Genomic DNA, 19094 nt, shown 5'->3' on the forward strand with positions numbered 1-19094 from the left:
AACTATATGTCCTTAATTTCTGGAGAGCATTCCACACAACGAACTCCGTGCATGCGAAGTTCTGCATGCACATCCTCACCTGACCAAGAAAGTAAATTCCTCCGCCAACTATGAAAGCTGAAATAGCTGTCCCAATCACAGAAAACAAGGTGATGGAGCCTATGTTCTGGAAGAAGTTCCCCTAAAATAAGAAAATATGAGGGAGATATAAAAAAGAAGAGTTTTGCAAATGCTTTAAACCAAATATTACCTGCAATCACTGTCAGGACCTGAATCTAAACATTTGTAAAAATTAATGTTGTACGCTACATAATTAGGGTAAAAAATAAATTCAATAAATAATTACATGGGTTGGAGAAGCACAGGATACATTTCCTCATCGATGTGTAAATATTGGTAGATCATATATATCTAGCATGAACAAACTGGACTTTCAGATCCAAGAACATTGTGCAGATTGATGCTCACCTTTGCTTTTTTTCCCCTTTTGTTTAATAAAATTGCCCTACTCGATGACAACCCTGGGCAACTTATACCAATAACACAAAAACCATATAATGAAGCAGAAAAGAAGGAACTGTTCACCACCACCACCACCCCAAGAAGAGAAAACCATCCAGAAAAAAAAACCTTGTAAGAGTTTCACCACCCACTCTAACCTAAGACCTGAGGAAAAAGCCCTGTATTGGATGGCTTTTTAAACCAAGGCAAGGTAGAAACAATGCTGGTCCAGAGACCAGGCTCAGTGACAGACAAGACCCATAGTATTCCCATTGGGCCTTTCCATAACTGGCTATCTCTGATGATTTCTTTCCATTACTGAATGGACGCAACCACGGCACCCTATGTGTGGGCTTTAGCAGGTAGAGAAAGTGTGGATCTAATAAAAAGTTGCCCAGTTTGTAACTTCAATATCCCTTTCCACTTCTTCAGGAATGACACATTCAAATGCATTCCAGCTAACCACAGAAGCCAGATATAAAGGGCAAGCCTGGCATGGATTGGTCCCTCAATGATCTGGGTGAAATCAATGATTTCCATGAATTCCTGAGATGAGCAAACTGAAATCCTGGGACCTATTTTCCTAAGAATCGGAACAGCTAACCCCGAAACAAAGTCTAGCAACTCAGGCAGGTAGACATGTAATGTTTTTCTCTACTCATGTACAGGTGCCTGCAAATGTGATTTATATTTTTCAAATGGTAAACAGTATGGACACTTAATTCCAGATAATGAATGGCTATCAGGAAGGAACTGTACCTGTGCTGAAACGTTAAGCTTTCCTCAAACAATTTGAACAAGCAAAGTACAGTACAGGTATTCCTCAATCTTTAACCATTTGTTTAGTGAACGTTTGAAGTTATGACATCACTGAAAAAAATGAGTTATGACCAGTTTTTACACTTACAACCATTGCAGCATTCCCATGGTCACATGAGCAAAATTTGGGTGCTTGGCAACTGGCATGTATTTATGACAGTTTCACTACCCTGGGGTCAGGTGATCACCATCTGTAACCTTCCCAGCCAGTTTCCGTCCAACAAAGTCAATGGGAGAAGCCAGATTTGTGAGCACAATTCACTTAACAGCTGCAGTGATTAGTTAACAACTGTGGCAAAAAGGTCATAAAATGGGGCAAAATTCTCTTAACAACTGCCTTGCTTAGCAATGAAAAGTTTGGGCTGAATTGTGGTTCTAAGTCAACCACTACCTGTACTTCTGCTCTTGTTTCGCATATAAGATAATAGTTGACTTTTTTTTTTACAGACCCTAATATGTACCACCCGTGTAAAAAAAGCAGGAGATGACTGAAACTTCAGGTATCTTCCAGAAACACGTTCCTCTTTCTAACTTTTAGTATTCAAAGTTAAATTAGGATTAAAGAGACAGACAAGGAAATTAGTTAGATTTTAATTCCACAGGAAGTTTGTAGAGCGTCATCCCAATATTTCATCAGTTATATTTTTAGAAATTTATTTTCTCCTTTCAGTGTAGATAAAACATAGAAAATAAGAGAACTTTCCACATCCAGAAAACAAATGACATTTCAGAGAATTTCAGGAAACACGAGGATTACAACCATATTTTCCTGGATATTTTGATTATTTTATAGATTTTCTATTATGAAGAAGGAAGTGCTTTTTTGTCTGGCATATTTTAGCTTGGACTTGGATCCAGGAGAGAAAGGTAAAGTCTTTTACATCTATGGAGATTCTCAGTCATCCAGGTCATGGTTGTCCCAAAGGTGCCTTTTCAAAAGGCAACTGGACTTTCTTGTTTTTCCTTGAATACGTTTCGCTTCTCATTCAAAAGGCTTCTTCAGTTCTGACTGAATGGTGGAGGATGGAAGGATTTATATTCATTGCAGTGATCTGGTCACTAGCACTCTTTCTGTTGCTGGGAAAGAGTGTTAATGACCAGATGACTGCAAGGAATATAAATCCTGCCATCCTCCACCATTCAGTCAGAACTGAAGAAGATCTTTCAATGAGAAGCAAAATATCTTCAAGGAAAAACGAAGTCCAGTTGCCTTTTGAAAAAAGCACCTTTAGGATAAAGTCTTTTACCTTTTCTGAGATCACAGAAAGGGAAAAGGACATTGATGCAAAATATTTCCCTTCCTTCACTTGCAGTAGTGCTTATTTGCTTAATCCAATTCACTTTCACAAGTGGAAGCAACCTTTATGTGGGTAAAAGGACAGATCATGAGCTAAAGGAGCACTTTTTCATAACATTCCATGAAACTTTATTCAGATACCTGTGTATGTGAGAGAGTTTAGTCTGTTGAGAGATAGCAAAGGGTCAGAGTGCTCAGTCATTTGTATTTATTTCGAAGTTCAAGGGTAGCTCAACACAAATATAGCCAGAAAGGTTTGTTCACTTTTAGAGGATTTTAGATGTTTGTAATTTTAATTATTGTTTATGGTTGGTGGATTTTGAAATATTATTTTCTGCTTGTCCTACTATTGTAAATGACCTTGAGTAGGCCGTATACAAACCATTATAACAAAAAAAAACCTCACCTTGTGCAATGAATACCCAGATTCAAATATAATTGGCGGAAGTAAAAGAAGAAAAAACATGTTAGGACGAAACATTTCTTCTTCCTGCAAAATACCACAAACAAAAATATTAAGCAATTATGAGATATATGAGAAAGGGACTAATACCATATTAGAACAAAGGTAAATCCAGCATCTCTAACAAAAATAGGAACATTTTATTACAGTATGTGCCACCAAGTGAGCGTTGACTCCTAGTCATCATACAGATAGATTTTCTTCAGGATAATCTGTTCTTAACCTAGTCGTTTAAGTCTTCCACTGCCATTTTAATTCAGCCCATCCAGCTTGTTGCTGATGGTCTTCTTCTTCACTAGTCCCGCATTAGGCATGATAGCCAGCTGGGTGACCTCGTGACAGTTACTCTCTCTCAATCCAACTCATCTCACAGAGTTGCACTTGGGGAGAAAATAGAGAAAGAACTGAGAAACTTCAAAGAATGTACTACTCTAATATCTGAATTGTTAAAATAGGCAACATGATACAAAGAAAATATAGTGAAGTAATGTATTACTATTAAGTATCACCCACTGGCATGAAGAATCTAACGTTCTATATTTAAAATTAAGGATACTGGAATTAATATATATATATAGGGCAGCTCTTTTGATTGTTCAGAATGCAGTTTTTAATTGGATGCGACTAGGGTGGATTTTGGTTCTTTTTCACCTTTTGGTGGGCTCTAACGGACTAAATATACTTACTTTTCCTCTTAACCTACTACAAGTAAAACAAACCAATTTGATGTAGGAATTTAAGAAGTAAACTGTGTGCCCTAATCCTTCATTTCTTAATTCCTTAAATCCCCTAAATTACACTGAACGTGTTGGCCTTGTTCATTCCATGAGACTGCAAAAGTGTACTGGTGACTGCAGGTCGCTTATCGGTGGCTTAGGAAATCTCAAAAGTTTTATAAAAGTCCAAAAACATTTTAGGGTTAACAAAAAGGGCAAAAGAGAAGAGGTTTCCTCATTTCCCCCCAAAATGCTCAATAAAAACTGAGTGATTGATGAGTCTCTGGGAAAGGTGTTTATGGAATACAAAACAGGCATACTCCATTTTGTGTTGGATTATAAGTCCTAGAATTCCCAGCTAGCCGTTTGTACAGCTTATTAAAATGAGATGACCAGTAAAAAAATTATTCCTGCTTTAGGAATGAAGAAAAGAATATTAACTGGGAGTTGGGCATTAAAACTGAATTATTTAAAATAAGTATGGCATCAATGATATAATAAATATATTGTAAAAATTGCAGATATACCTTCCAGTTGGCCAGCTTTTGAGATTCTATAATTTTTATAACTGCACCCATCAAGATGCCTAAAAAGAAAAAGAAAAAGGGCAAAGAACAATTCATTTGTTCATGTGGTAATTGGAAGTTTTAAGCCATTGCATATGAATCACGTAAAAGTAAGTATAGTCTCAAAAGGTGGTCTTGTATTCCTTCCTCCCCTCATTACGCCTGCAATTTTCTCATAAAGCTCTAACTTCTGGGCTTATCCTGTCTGACTTGATGTTATTAATAACAGCTCCAATCTGCTAAGAGACCAGAACAGGAAACTGAAAACAGCTCTGCTGATATCAAAGAACAATTTAACAATGCCTTGAGTTGGGCAACTAAAGAACTTAGCATTTATTTAATTATTTATTCCATGTATACAGCAGTTGTCATGTAACTTTAGGCAACAACAAAAACAACCCAATAATATGGAAAATAGAGAAATAAAGAAATAAATAGAGGAGGACAAGGAAATCATCTATAAATACCTATAGTTCAGCGGTTCTCAACCTATGGGTCGTGACCCCATTTGGGGTCGATCGACCATTTCACAGGGGTCGCCAAGCAAGGCTGTCCACCATTTTTTTCCCTTTTCCGGCGGGTGCCTTACCTCCCTTGGGCTGGGCCAGCTGATGGTCGGCCTGCTCCGTCTCTGCTGCTTGCCAGTTACGCCTCGGCCGGCACAGGGGGCGGAGCCACACATGCGTGGCACTCCTAGGCAGGGAAAGTCCTCGACCTACGACCAGTTGGGTAGTCCTCGACTTACGACCGATTTAGTCCTAGACTTACGACCGATTTAGTCCTCGACTTACGACCAGTTTAGTCCTCGACTTACGACCGGTTGGGGTCGCGGCATTAAAAAGGTTGAGAACCAATGCTATAGTTGCTAGGAACAAATTTCACCTCACCCACATTAACACACACTGATGACTCATGGCCCTGCCTTAGTGACTGAAGGAAGAGTCATGTTTTCAGGTTCTTTCCAAAGGCAAACAAACTCTAGTTATCTGGACTTCTGTCCAGCGCTAGAGAAGGCCTTTCAGAATTTTAATTTTGAGCATTTTATGTTGATTACAAAACTAAGTGAAGCAGCTAGCTTCAGTTATGCTATTTCCAATTCAAAGGAAAACTGGTATGACACTATCATGACCATATTCATGGAAGTCATTTCTCTTTCCTGTTATTAAAACTGTCCTCAAAACAGTTAAATTTTTATGGCAAGGTCTTGAGAGAACTGGATTTATATAAAGAGAAAGTAAAGGCTCATATACTGGTGACACAATAATTATGTTAATGGTAACAACTGTTTCTATGCATCCAACCAAAGAAAGGGACATGCAGGTGAGTCATCATGATTATGTGGAACTGCTTGTTTGGCTGCCTGGAAACAAAACTGCTAATATTACCTTAACTCATTTGAATTGCCACCTTTTGACAATGCTCTACAGAATTTTTTTTGAAGGGCTCTGGAGTAGCACAAGAGTACCACTACAACATTTCAAGGAGGTAGTAAAGCAGTCCGACTGTAGATTATAAAATGTAATGTGGATTACATATAAACCAGCTTCATTCTTTTAATACTGGCCCATTTCTCTCTATCGGAAGACAGCAATGGCAAATCACTTCTACACTGCTGTCAAGAAAAACAGTATCCATGGAGTCCCCAAAAGCCAAGATTGATTCACAGTAATCTTTAGTTCCAGCAAGCAGTAAAATCTAGTTACTCTGTCCATGCTTATAAGCTAAAGAGGGTTGAGTTTAAAGGTACTTGGAGACTACAGTATTAGGAAAATCCCAAAAATATCTAGCCAGGCATGAGGAGTTGAGCTCAACTTAAGAGAATTAATATATTTACCTAATCACAAATGAGGGAGAGAATGGACTACAAGTCTGACATCATAAATTCTTTAGTTCACCCTGTGAGTTGTGTTCATAAGTACTCTGTCTGCCTCCCTCTAAATGTGAGCACACATACTGTTTATGATGCAAGTTATCAGATTTTATACTTTTTCCTGCTAATGCCTCCCCCAGGGGGAGGGCCTTCTCGGTGGGAGCCCCCACCCTCTGGAACGAACTACCCCCAGAGATCCGGGTGATCCCGGATCTCCCCTCCTTCCGCCGCGCCCTAAAGACATGGCTTTTTCAACAAGCGGGTCTGGCCTAGGGAATTTTAGCGGGGTTTTTTAAGGGTAATCTTAAGGGTAATTTTAATGATTGGCCTTCTCAAATATTTTCTTTTAATTCGGTTTTTAATATAGATATTATTGTATTATTGTATTGTGGTTTTTATGAGGCTGTTAGCCGCCCTGAGTCCTGTGAGGAGAAGGGCGGGGTACAAATTAAATTATTATTATTATTATTATTATTATTATTATTATTATTATTATTATTATTATTATTATTATTATTATTATTATTATTATTAAATGTACCACAGCTGTTCATATATTTATAGGAGCAGTCTGCTCAATGGCTGAAACAATAACCATAATCCAGAAACAGGTGGCTCTCTGTTTGCTACTAATCTTAAGGTTCTCAAAGTCCAGCCAAGCCCAACCTGATTAGCTTCATATCTGTTGGTCAATACCAGGCATGTCAAACTCGTGACGTCATGTGATGTTGCGCGACGTATTGCGACTTTTTCTCCATTGCCAGCAATGGTGTGGGCGAGGTTTCAGTATGATGCATCCGGCCTGCGGCCGGCAGTTTGACACGCCTGGTCAATACGATCCATCATGCACAATAACTTAGCTAATAGTCACTTTGTTTGATGACAAGGGGAATTATAGGCCAATATCTGGATTTCAAAAAAAGTCCACCAATTTAAGCCACACAGGATCAGGAGAAATAACAGTTCAGACTCAGTGGGGAGCTGTTCTTCCATCCCAACTCTATTCTGAAATAGCAAAGCAAAATGCTCCTATGACAGCTTTCATGATATCAATCACTTATTAGGCAGGGTAAAAATGAGTCCCAGAATGCTCAAGATTATATCTTTCATAGCTCTGATCTACCTCAGGCAAAGAAACCGTTGAAACTGCCAACAGCAGTGCCAGATCTACAGAGAGGGTTTTGGATATTGCCATTCTTCCTTGCACAATAATAATCTGCATCCTTCACTCACTCTCTCTCTTTCTGAAAACAAATATGTAAAATCATCATGATTACAGAACCTTCAACCTGAAGGCTGTAGGTTAAAATCCTTGTTAGCCATGATAATCAGTGACTGCCCTTCTCGCAATCACCCATGTTCTGGCCATATAAATCTGTCTAATAAATTGTTTAATTATTAAATTGACTTGGAACCAATCATATTATTTCTCCCCTAATAAACTTCACAGGATTTTTCTTCTACACTGTGTTGAATCTTATGAAGGTAGTGTGATATATAGGCAAATAACAAAAAGCAATAATTGGATTAAATTACAATCTGGACTTTGAAAATATAAGTGACTATCACTTATTCAAACAGAACAGTATAAATTTTCCTGCTACTATCAGTACTCACCTAGAGAAACAACAGCAACACTTTCTGGCAAGAAATGCAGTCTGTATCTTATCAATAAATGCACCAATATGATGCAAATAGCTGAAAAGAAAGCAGACAATATTTAGAGATATTTAACAACAAAATACTTGATCAAACAAACCCTACAATTATCCTTTGAATTTAAAATATGAAGCTTGAAATAAATTGAACATTCCTAAAAGAGAGCCAGTTAGTCAATGCTATGTATAAGAACTTTTAATATTTTATATGGGCTTACAGGCAAAAAAGGGCAAATACCTATTGGGGCAGGAACAATTAGCTGCTAGGAGGAAGAACTCTAACTTCTCCAATTTATGCAAGAAATCCTAGGATCCAAATTATAAAAACGTATCCAATTATAAAAACTGTGTAAGAAGAACATGGAAGAAAGTAGTATAATTGAAAATGAGCTATATAGATCAGAGGTAGCCAATCTTTTTAGACCAGTGGGCACATTTGTTATTATGATAATCTGTCGCAGGTCCTGCAGCAAAATAATTGCTATAGTGCACATGGTGAACCACAAAAACACCTGTTTCCAGATTATCTCCTCCAGTATGGTCTCTGTTGTGGGGTTCTTAATGCTCTCTGAACTTGGATGCTTTCTTGCAGATGTTGCATTACCAACCTAGATAACAACATCAGTGCTGGAAGGGAACAGGGGTTGCTCTGTACTTATATACTATGTTTTTTTAAAAATTGGCAAATTTTAACTATTTAACCAACTGTCTCATCTTTCATATTAAGAAACATAAGTAAACTATTTGTCAGACCAGTTGTATGTCATCCGCTAACTTGTCTATTTACTTTTCTATAAATACTTGGATTAACATTTTAAAAACTGTATGCTTTAAGCTTAAGCTTTTACATTATTGCTTCTGAGAACTTTCCCACTGAATTAATATCACTGAACACTATGAAATGCCGCTAGCCAATATTTCTTAATATTTTGTGAGCACATAACAATATGTTAATTACTCAATTGCCTATAGACATGTTTTAACAAATCTTAATGACTATACAATAATCTCAATACAAGTAACATAGGCAAGCATCTAACCAGTTGTGAAATGTTGTAATTCCTCTTGTGCATGTAGCATTGTGTTTTTTTTATGTTACAAAAAGATCCTCCAAAATTTAATGTTGCAAGGATTTCACAAATCGTGATAAAGGTTGTTAGAATTACAGTATGTTATACACATCTAAATGACATTTGTTTTACATATTAAAAACTGGGGAATCAATAAGGAATTTCCCATCCACTCCTGTTGTTATTTGTACCTCACATTATGGAGTATTACTGAGTACTTTCCCCAATGATAACATTTCCTTGAAATAGAAACAATAGGTACAATTCAAGATGCTGGTTATCATCTTTAAAGCCCTACATACCTTGGGGCCAGGCTATTTGAAAGACTGTCTCTCCCCTCTCACATCCACCTGGCCCACCAGGATGGGAACTCAGGACAGGGTACCATCGAATAGGAATATTACAGGTAGTCCTCAACTTGCAATAGTTCATTTAGTGACTGCTCAAAGTTACAACGACACTGGAAAAAGTGACTGATGAGCGTTTTTCACACTTAAAACTATTGCAACATCCCCATGGTCATGTGATCAAAATTCAGAAGCTTGGCAACTGACTCATATTTATGACGATTGCAGCATCCCAGGGTCATGCGATCACGTTTTGCAATCTTCTGACAAGCAAAATCAATGGGGAAGTCAGATTCACTTAACAACCGTGTTACTAACTTAACAACTGTAGTGATTCACTTAACACATTTGGCAAAAAAGTTCATAAAATGGGACAACAATCACTTAACAAATTCTCCTTTGGGTTTCGGCTTCTCTTATTTGGTAAACAAGCCCATCCCACAAAGAAATGGACACTTGCTAAAATGTTAATATCTTCTCAAACAAAAAACAAATCTTTTTTATTTCTCGTTGGCAGATAGAAATAGTTTTCTTTTCTACTTCTGCTCTGTCAACTTGTTTTACCTAACAAAGAGTTCCATCTTATAACAGCACATTCAGACAATGGATCCATTTCATAAGTAGCAGTAGAAACAGTAATAAATAACTATTCGTTTAATCAAAAAATGTTTTGGAATTCGAAACTTACAGAGCATCCAAACAGCAGCCTCACACTAGTAACAGAAAACCAAGGAGAAGCAACCAATAGTCACTAAAAGGGGGGAGAGGAAGGGGATTGTAGGAAAGTCTGCAAAACACCACAAATGTCCCAGAAAAAAAGAGAAAGCAGCGAGTGTTTGAACCAGTAAGTTTAGTAAAGTTAGATAAATATGCAAGTTATTAAAATACTTGATGAATTCATCAAACAAAGAAGACTCGGTTATTCCAGCCAGGCTTCTTCAGAAAGGCCTTATCCAGAATTGTTAACAGCATGGGGGGGGGGACCAAATCCAGTGGAGATATAACTTCTTCTGACATGTCTAAAATGGCTAGAGCTGCTCTTGCATCGCACAGGACGATGCATGGCCTCAAATCACACACCGAGATAATTTGGGAAAAATTGGACGTGGCACAGAATCTGGACAACTCTGAGCAAGAAAAATCTAATAGCATTTATTCAGCAATAAACCACAACATCTTGTCACAAGAGAAACGCAAGCCAGGTCTCAGGAGATCATGGGGTTTAGTACTGTAAAAGATATTATTGGACATAGCAATGTGACATTACTTTGACAAGTGACACAACAGTCAAGTGAGAAAGACTCATTCAACAACAACAAAAGTGGCAAAGGAGAGAAAGAGATTGTCCATGACACCGATTGTTTTAGAGGTTATTTTGGTGTTTTTTTCTCCCCAGCAATATTTTTTTTTAGAAAATTTTCTAGGTGTAGTCTTTAATAAGTCATTTGGCAAGTGGAGCAGCCATACAAGGTGATATGTTTACAAATAAATAAATACAGGCCTTCTATGCCCTGAGTGCTTTCCTGCAAGCATTGAACCTCAGGTATAATAATGTACCATCAAGATTAAGGTTTCCTAGCCGTTTTTTGCCATTGTTTCAAAAGCAGCATATTCAGCTTTAATTCAGACTGAATTTACCAGGTGAATTAGCAGGTTTAAGTAAAAGTTTCCAGGAAATTGCCTCATCATGAATCAGATGGCTAGTACAACTTCCTCTTTATTTTCTGCATTGTTGCCAGTGGCTCGTAAAGTTTTATATAAGACTTTTTCCTGCCCAACCTAGTGCTGTCATTTATTAAATATGAAAGTCATTTGCTCTATTGATCCTTTCTTAATCACAGCTTGTTTTACAGTACTCCTTTTACTATTTGTCCCTTCACTGCAAATAGTATAGGCCAGGGTCATTGCTGAGAGCACTCCACAGTCAGCATCTACCAGCCCATTTGCCAGTTGTCAATTACATTCAACCCTGGTGCCTGAACAACAATAAATCCTTTTGAGTAGTAGGATAAAATTTTGTTGCATCATACTTTCTCTGCATATTTCAATAGAGCCACTCCTAAAAACTCACAGGGCCTCTGTAAAAAATACCCTTTGGACTTTTTCTTTGGGCTGAAATGACATATAAATTGCAGGAAGGGAGAGAAGGAGTTGGTGATACTCATACATAATGTCAATTTGGTGTAATGATTAAGGCATCAGTAGAACCAGGGAGACCAGGAGTTCTAGTCCTGCCTTAGGCACAAAGACAGATGAGGGGCCTTGGGTCTCTCTCAGCCCTAAGAAGAAAGCAATGGCAGACTACTTCCATAACGTTTGCCCAGAAAACTGCCCAGACTCATCCAGTTACCAAGGGTCAACACCGACCCAAAGGCACTCTCCTGCAAAACCCTCTCCCCCATCAAACTAGCATCTGTAGACACCCCCCCCAAAGATTTATTTTGTTGTGCCATATTTTATGAACTTATGTTTAGTGACCATTCAAAGTTACAACAGCACTGAAAAAAGTGACATGGCCATTTTTCACACTTGCGACCACTGCAGCATCCCCATAGTCATGTGATCAAAATACAGACGCTTGGCAATTGAGTCATATTTATGACTGTTGCAGTGTCTTGGGGTCATGTGATCATCTTTTGCAAATTTCTGACAAGCAAAGTCAATGGGGAAGCCAGATTCACTTAACAACCAGGTTACTAACAACTGCAGTGATTCACTTAACAACTGTGATAAGAAAGGTTACAAAATGGGGCAAAACTCACTTAACAACTGTCTTGCTTAGCAACATAAATTTGGGGCTCAACTGTGGTCGTAAGGAGGATGTGGGATGGTAGAACTGGCTGCTTTCAAAATAATCTTACTCTACTCAGGAATTTAGTTCGTGATGCCAAAATGTGAAAAGAAAAAATATATTTGTGCAATATATATAGCACTTTCTTTCACAATGTCATCTATTTTTTTCTTTAGCTTTAAATATTTCATTTAATGCTTTTCAAATATTAAGTTGGTCCAGGAGGCCAGACATTAATTCTCTCTAAAGACAAAGGATAACACACAGTTTAAAAAAAGACATGGATTCTATCTAGTCAATCCTTGTTTTCTTATATTGTTTCACATAACGATACCTCATGAGATATTATCATAGCATTTTTCTTAATAAATTTATAAAGGAAAATCTAGGCTTTTTGTATTAGCTGGTTTCAAACAAGGCACTAAATCATAATCTGGTTTAGTATTATATGAACCCACACACAAAGCACTTATTCCTATTCAAAGAAAATCACTAAAACTCACAAAAAGTTATTTTTTATATTTGGGATCACTTTTTTAGAATCACTTTTTTAGATAGGGCACTGTCTCAGGGCCACTGACATTATTCAGAAAAAAAGTTCAAAATTTATCAAAACTGGTTTCCTTCTGGCAAATATCTCCCTAATGCGGCTGTACATTTTGCAACTCTTCAATGCATGTCTTGCTCCTATCTTGTTTTAAACACAAAACAACTTCAGAGTCTTCTCCATCTGGAGAAACAGTAATATAGATCAGGGGTCCCCAACCTTGGCAACTTTAAGACCTGTGGACTGGCTGGGGAATTCTGGGAGTTGAAGTCCACAAATCTTAAAGTTGCCAAGGTTGGGGACCCCTGATATAGATACACTTGAATATTTAACATTCAGGAGCTTGTGGATGTAAGAAACCTTTTTAGATAATTATTTAAAAATGGCAGTAATTAGTGTTCTTACTAGGATCACTGTGGGAATGAAAATGGGTCCAACTGACTTTTCCAAACCAGCATAGGGGTATTTCAAAGGAAAACACTTGATTTTTCTCCAGAATAATTCCCACACTTACAAAAAATTAAGCATTATTAAAATAGAAACTGTAATCCAATACAACCAGAATGCACTACAATCATTCAAACTGACAACCAGATTTTCAGGAAAAACAAAGCTTACAAATTAACTATGTTTGTGAAAGTATAACCAGAAACGGTAATGGAAAGCAAAAGCTAAATAATATATACAGACTTTTATAAATATATCTTTCATACAGAATTACCCAGTTCACATAAAGGTACGGTAAATTGAATCAAGGAAAAATATCAAAGAAAAGGAAAATAACCCTTTGATGCTATGAAAACCTAGTGAAAGAAATGTTTCTCACTATTAGAGAAACATTTCTCTATTATATTGTTAGTAATATATATCCTTATTATTTTCACACTTGGAACTCTCAAAAACTCAGAACCAAAATTTAATGGATTTGTTTTAAAGGATCCCATTCCTGGGAACAATTTTTTCTATGTCAGAGATGTTGGATTACACAATTGCATATTATGAAGAGGCTCATTCTATAATTCTAGACATATTTCCTCAAAAAGAAGTCACCTTCAGTTCACAAGAAAGTAGGAATAGAAGTAAAATCAGATAATTCTTTCTGCAACAGAGAGTTTAAGAAAAAATAGAAGAACATTCTGAGTACAATGAAGGTACAACATCCTTTAATTTTAAGACTGGAATTGAGGAAGCAATTGCAGAATTTAATTAAGTAAAAACTATAGCTATGTACTCAGGTTACACTCTGTCATGATTGAATAAAAGATAACACAATTCTTTTTCAAAATTAATTCCATAAACCACATGGGTTTGGAGCATTGATCTGCTGCGTACAGGCTACACACAATTCTCCCCATTTTTGTGATCGAATTTTTATAAACTATTAATTTATACAGGGAATTCCTGGGTATTTCGTTTTGTAGAAGCTACCATAAACATACAGAGCATCAGTGTAAACATACAGACACACAGAGTAACCTTCTTCCTGGAAAGATCATTAATTTTAGTACGCTCACATAGTTCACATCGGCAGTGATCCTGTTCTAATCTTGTTCAACTAATTCCCTTAACAATAACATTTTTTAAAAAATGTATCAGTGTTTTTTCCACATTGAGAAATGCACGAAAAAAGCAATTACATTAAAACTTAAAAAAGGTTTGTAATGCATTTATATTCTTATAGGGATCTTTTTTGTTGTTAGAACACTTAAGCTGTGATTAATCAAACCTATGAAAATGTATTAAAAATTGAAACTCATATTCTTTATATCAAGAACCTGAAACCAAAGCCCCATCAGGCTGAAATTCTTAGTGACCTAAACCTGTCTTACAAAAATTATTAGACTATCTTCAGAATATTTTTAAAATGTAAGAACTGGCCCTATTCTTCGCCATTCCTCAATGTTTTTTGCAGATTTTTTTTTATATCACCAGTGTTTCCTGTCATTATAGTTCCTCCCTTAACAATTGTTGTTATTATATTTTTAATTCTCTTTTTTTATTTGTTTGCAAATTGGTAAGGTACAGTTAGGAAGAAAATGACCCTAATAGTAATACAATATTTATAATTTTTATTTTAATTAAAAGTTCAGGACTATGAATTTTGAATCTTGATTAGGAAACATTCTCATTTAAGCAGTGAAACTCCAGGATAATGTCTTTCTTAAATTATCACTCTACTCATGCAAATTACAATGTAATCTGTAAATTGCCAATATAAAGCTTTCGCTGGGAATAACATGTTCTTCCCAAAAATCAATCTATTGAGTTGTTTCCCTTTATCTTGGGCAAAGTCATTAATTTGATACAAACACAGTATTAAGGTATGGTGTATTTAAATATAACCTTGCTAAATAAATCACAATTGGCTGGATCTATGTACCATATTAAGCCCTAATTAATGAGTTACATATTTTACACCATGTGGCTGAGCCAAAAGTATGAACACACCCTTTAACTGCACTTACACATTATATCTCATCTTAAAATATTTACATTTTCATGATTTGTATGCAGCCATCATCTGCTTTCATGTGCAGCCACAGTGGTTTGCTAAGTGGTTAGAGAAGCCAAAGTGGCACAAGTTACATTTAGCTAAATATGCTATTTAACACAGGATGGTGCTATTTCACACCTTCACATAAGGTACTAAGACCCATAGAGTGGTTTGTGATGGGCCAAATCATCAAAATTCTGTAAATATTTAGCAAACCACAGATAACATTTGCCAACATCTCCTGGATGGGGAATTTGACCCATTAAACAAGGCATAGATCAACCAAGAACCACATGTGATTTCTGAATTGCTTATTTCCTATCTCATTTGCTTACTCAAATCCCATTCTGACAACACAAATGAACACCGACAGTATAGTTTGCCATCATTTTTACAAGGGAAATCAAAACTCTTAGGTCTTGAACCTGGGCTGCCGGCTTTCCGGCCAACATGCCCGGTGTCTTAACCACTAAGCCACCATGTCACCCTGCATGAGTAAAAGGGGATGCAAATTTTATTTCAGAAAGAGGAAAGCTAATATTCACATCTGCTTCCTTCTATATTGGAAACTTAAAAAAACAAACTCTTCTGTTCCACTTTTTCTCCATACTAGTAATACAGGTCAGAAAGCATAACTGGAATTGTGTTTCACAATCTTCATCTTTCTATGACCGCTATCAAAAGTAATTAATAAGAGATTACCTAGTACAAGGAGACTAAAGAAAATAGTCATGCCACTCGACTGTTCTTCCTGTTGTGCCTCGACGCCAGTTTGCACTGGAAGGATTGGTTTGGCAGGCGTAGGAAGCACTAGTTTTGTGGTGAGGGCCAGGGTGGTATGAAGGGTGAAATTGAATACATCATGGGTCACATTTGGGAAGCTGTAAGAGAATGCAAACACAAGTCAGACTGAGTAGAAACAGGACTAAAAATAAAAACAATGTCTAAAACACAGAAAACTTGGGGAAACTATTATTTAAGAAAAAAATGCCTAACATTAAACCTGTCTGAAAAGAACTGTGCTTTATTATAGGTCCTGGATAATTGCAGCATAAACACCGTGACTCCAAAGCTTCTTGGAAAACTATTGCAGTGAAATGATTAAAATAAATGTATGAAGAGTACAGTACAGTACAGTACCTGAAAAAACATTTGTTGCTTCCTTAAGAGTAAAAGCATCAAAGCAAAATAAAAATAAAAATAAAGATAAGACACCTACAAGTACATAACCTAGAAGAAACAAAGAGTACCTAAGAGACTGAACATCTTCAGGAGGACTGGATAGTGCATATTATATTAGCATTCTAAATTATCAGTAACAGCTATGGGATAGTTATTATAGCTATGCACACTTCAGAACTGTTTTGGAAGAAATAATACTGAACACAAGCACATACTATCTCTCTGTTATTTGTTAAAATAGCCTCATTATATTAACTCTAATAAATTGACTTCTTAAATCAGGGCCTCTTTTTTCAACTCATTCAGAAGCCTGTATGGCAGAGGGGAAAAACCTAACTTAAATACAAGGTATTACAAGATGCACAAGAAAGAGGAGGATTGGGACTACCAGTTTGGAAATTATACTTTGCTGCCTGCTGTTTAGCTTGGATAAAATAATGGATGTTACTATGAAACAGAAGGCTATTAGATTTAGAAGGACATGATCTAAGATTTGGGTGGCACAGGTAACTATAATATGACAAAGCTAAGATCAATATAGATTTCAAAAATCATCATGTCAAGCAGGCCAATCTCAGAATATGGAATGAATAAAAAGTCTAATTTGTGCCCAAAAACATCTTTGTAGTTCTCACCACAAAAAATATTTTATAGCTGAGAAATGATAGAAAAAATATACATGGCTAACTTATTGTGATGCACTAGAATTTTCTCAAGGGGATTGTAAAATAAAACTAAATTTTGATAAAGAACGAATACTTGTCAAAGGTTTTCTTAGGTACAATTATCAGAAAAGTTTAAAGTGAACAAAAGATTTTGCCTCAGATTTCTTAGAGAATTATTGATTTCTTTTACATTAGAGACCTTGTGTAACATCTAAAGCAGCTAGGAAATGTGTGGTCTGTTCTATTGCAGGCTTGGTGAATGTGTAATAGTGTTTGATTTCAATTCCCATCAGCTCTGGCCACTTTGGTAATTTTTGGGACATACCAGCAATGTAGTTCAGCAATATCTGATAAACAGTACAAACAAGAAACAAGAATCATGGCACATCTTATTGCTGGAAGATCATATGAAAATATTTTTAATTGTTTTCTGTGACATACAGTAGGGATGGAAATAGATGACTTTGCCACATCAGTAAAAGAATGGGTAATAAATATAAATATTTGATGGTTACTATTCATGCACCATGATGCAACTATTCATTAAAAAGATAACAGGAAATAGTCAAAGCAGAGATATTTGAAATATTGAAATTGTACTTCTTCATACACAACAAAAATAAAAATGCATGAAGACCCAAAACAGTGAAGTTCGAGAGCAAAGGGCTTTCACAATGTATTAGATTAAGAGTAAAGATGAAAATATTTGTGATCAATTATTCCAAAGAGAGGAGAAAGATTCTAACTGTATATGTTAATCTGCATCCCCCTCTGAACATGGAGAATTATTTATTATTATTTTATTTCATATCCTGTTCTAACCCAGAGAATAGTATTGTGTTTAGTGTTAGCACTGAAATAAATAGAAGACTGGCATATTCTTGAACCTCTCCTTAAAGATTTCTCTGCATTGAAACTGCTTCTTTTATCATGGCTTGAATAAAAAGCAATTGGCAACACGTGGAGCTACTTACAAGTAAAACCCATTTCTGATACAGAACAGTACATGAGGCCAAATGGGGACAATCCATGAATGAACATAGTGTTGATTTGGGCTCAAGGCACTAAGGTCAAAATTATCTTCTCTTATTCAGGATAACTAATGTATGAATGAACTATTTTGTTTTATTCATTCAATGCTGAGAACAGTTTGTGGAAGGATAGATAATCTAGCATCCTCTACATATTTTGGAGAAAAACTCCCCAAATCAAAGCAAATATTTTTTCAACCAAAAGATATAGAGGACTCCAGATTACCTACCCCTATTTTACTGATCTCTGTTTTGGGTCTTCAACTCATCCTTGACTCCTGGCAATTGCCTGGACAAGTCCTTGTAGTTTTCTTGGCAATATTTTGCATTGTAGTTTGCCAGTGCCTTTTTAGGGCTAAGAAACAGTATCTGGCCCAATGTCACCCAGATAGCTTTGTGCCTAATGCATAAGCAGAATTCACAATCTTCCAATTTCTAGCCTGGTGTCTTAACCATTACACCAAACTAATTTTCTGTTTAGGTCCACAGACTAATAAATATACTATTCTCTGTGCAAAAAGCTGGTAATTATATTTACATGTAAAGTCATATTTGGCAAATTTCAATTTCAATTCTATAATACCTTTGATATCCCAAACATGGATACATTTGATATAAAAATAGCAAGTATTTTTAAACAATAAAAATGGATGTAAAAATATCATATAAGACCAATTGTGTTTGTTCATGTTTTAGCACTAATGCAGTTTGAAATAATGCTATAATTCTTGCATTGATATCCAATAAGCAAAGAAGGATGCTATTCTTTTAATTATCATCGCAACCTGTAATTATCATTGCAACTTTCTTTTCATGACCTGGCAATACATCTTTCCTCTTCCACTTAGGATGCTCTGCTTACAAATTACTGTGGTCAATTTTTATCTATTTGTATCCCATCTTTATTATTTTTTTTACCAAGTGGCAAACATACCCAACACACCTTCTTCCTCCTAATTTCCCCACAACAACCCAGTCAGGTGGGTTGAGTTAATAATAATAATAGTAAAGTTGGAAGGGACCTTGAAGGTCATCTAGTCCAACCCCCTGCTCAGGCAGGAAACCCTATACCATTTC

General features: G+C 36.3%; 1 protein-coding gene across 1 annotated transcript in view; it reads right to left on the reverse strand.

Moving 5' to 3' along the window:
* Window positions 1-19094, reverse strand: part of LOC107290826 (sodium/hydrogen exchanger 8) — a gene marked incomplete at its 3' end in the record, with an annotated part of 52568 nt that overhangs the window by 31556 nt on the left and 1918 nt on the right. The window contains exons 2-6 of the mRNA XM_015819751.1: window positions 15842-16020; window positions 7850-7930; window positions 4324-4382; window positions 3024-3107; window positions 80-181 (exon numbers count right to left, since the gene is read on the reverse strand). Of these exons, the coding sequence (XP_015675237.1) occupies window positions 80-181; window positions 3024-3107; window positions 4324-4382; window positions 7850-7930; window positions 15842-16020 (505 nt within the window). The remainder of the gene's footprint in view (window positions 1-79; window positions 182-3023; window positions 3108-4323; window positions 4383-7849; window positions 7931-15841; window positions 16021-19094) is intronic.

Source organism: Protobothrops mucrosquamatus, unplaced genomic scaffold (assembly GCF_001527695.2).
Source record: "Protobothrops mucrosquamatus isolate PMUCROS unplaced genomic scaffold, P.Mucros_1.0 scaffold975, whole genome shotgun sequence".
Classification (NCBI taxonomy): Eukaryota; Metazoa; Chordata; class Lepidosauria; order Squamata; family Viperidae; genus Protobothrops; species Protobothrops mucrosquamatus.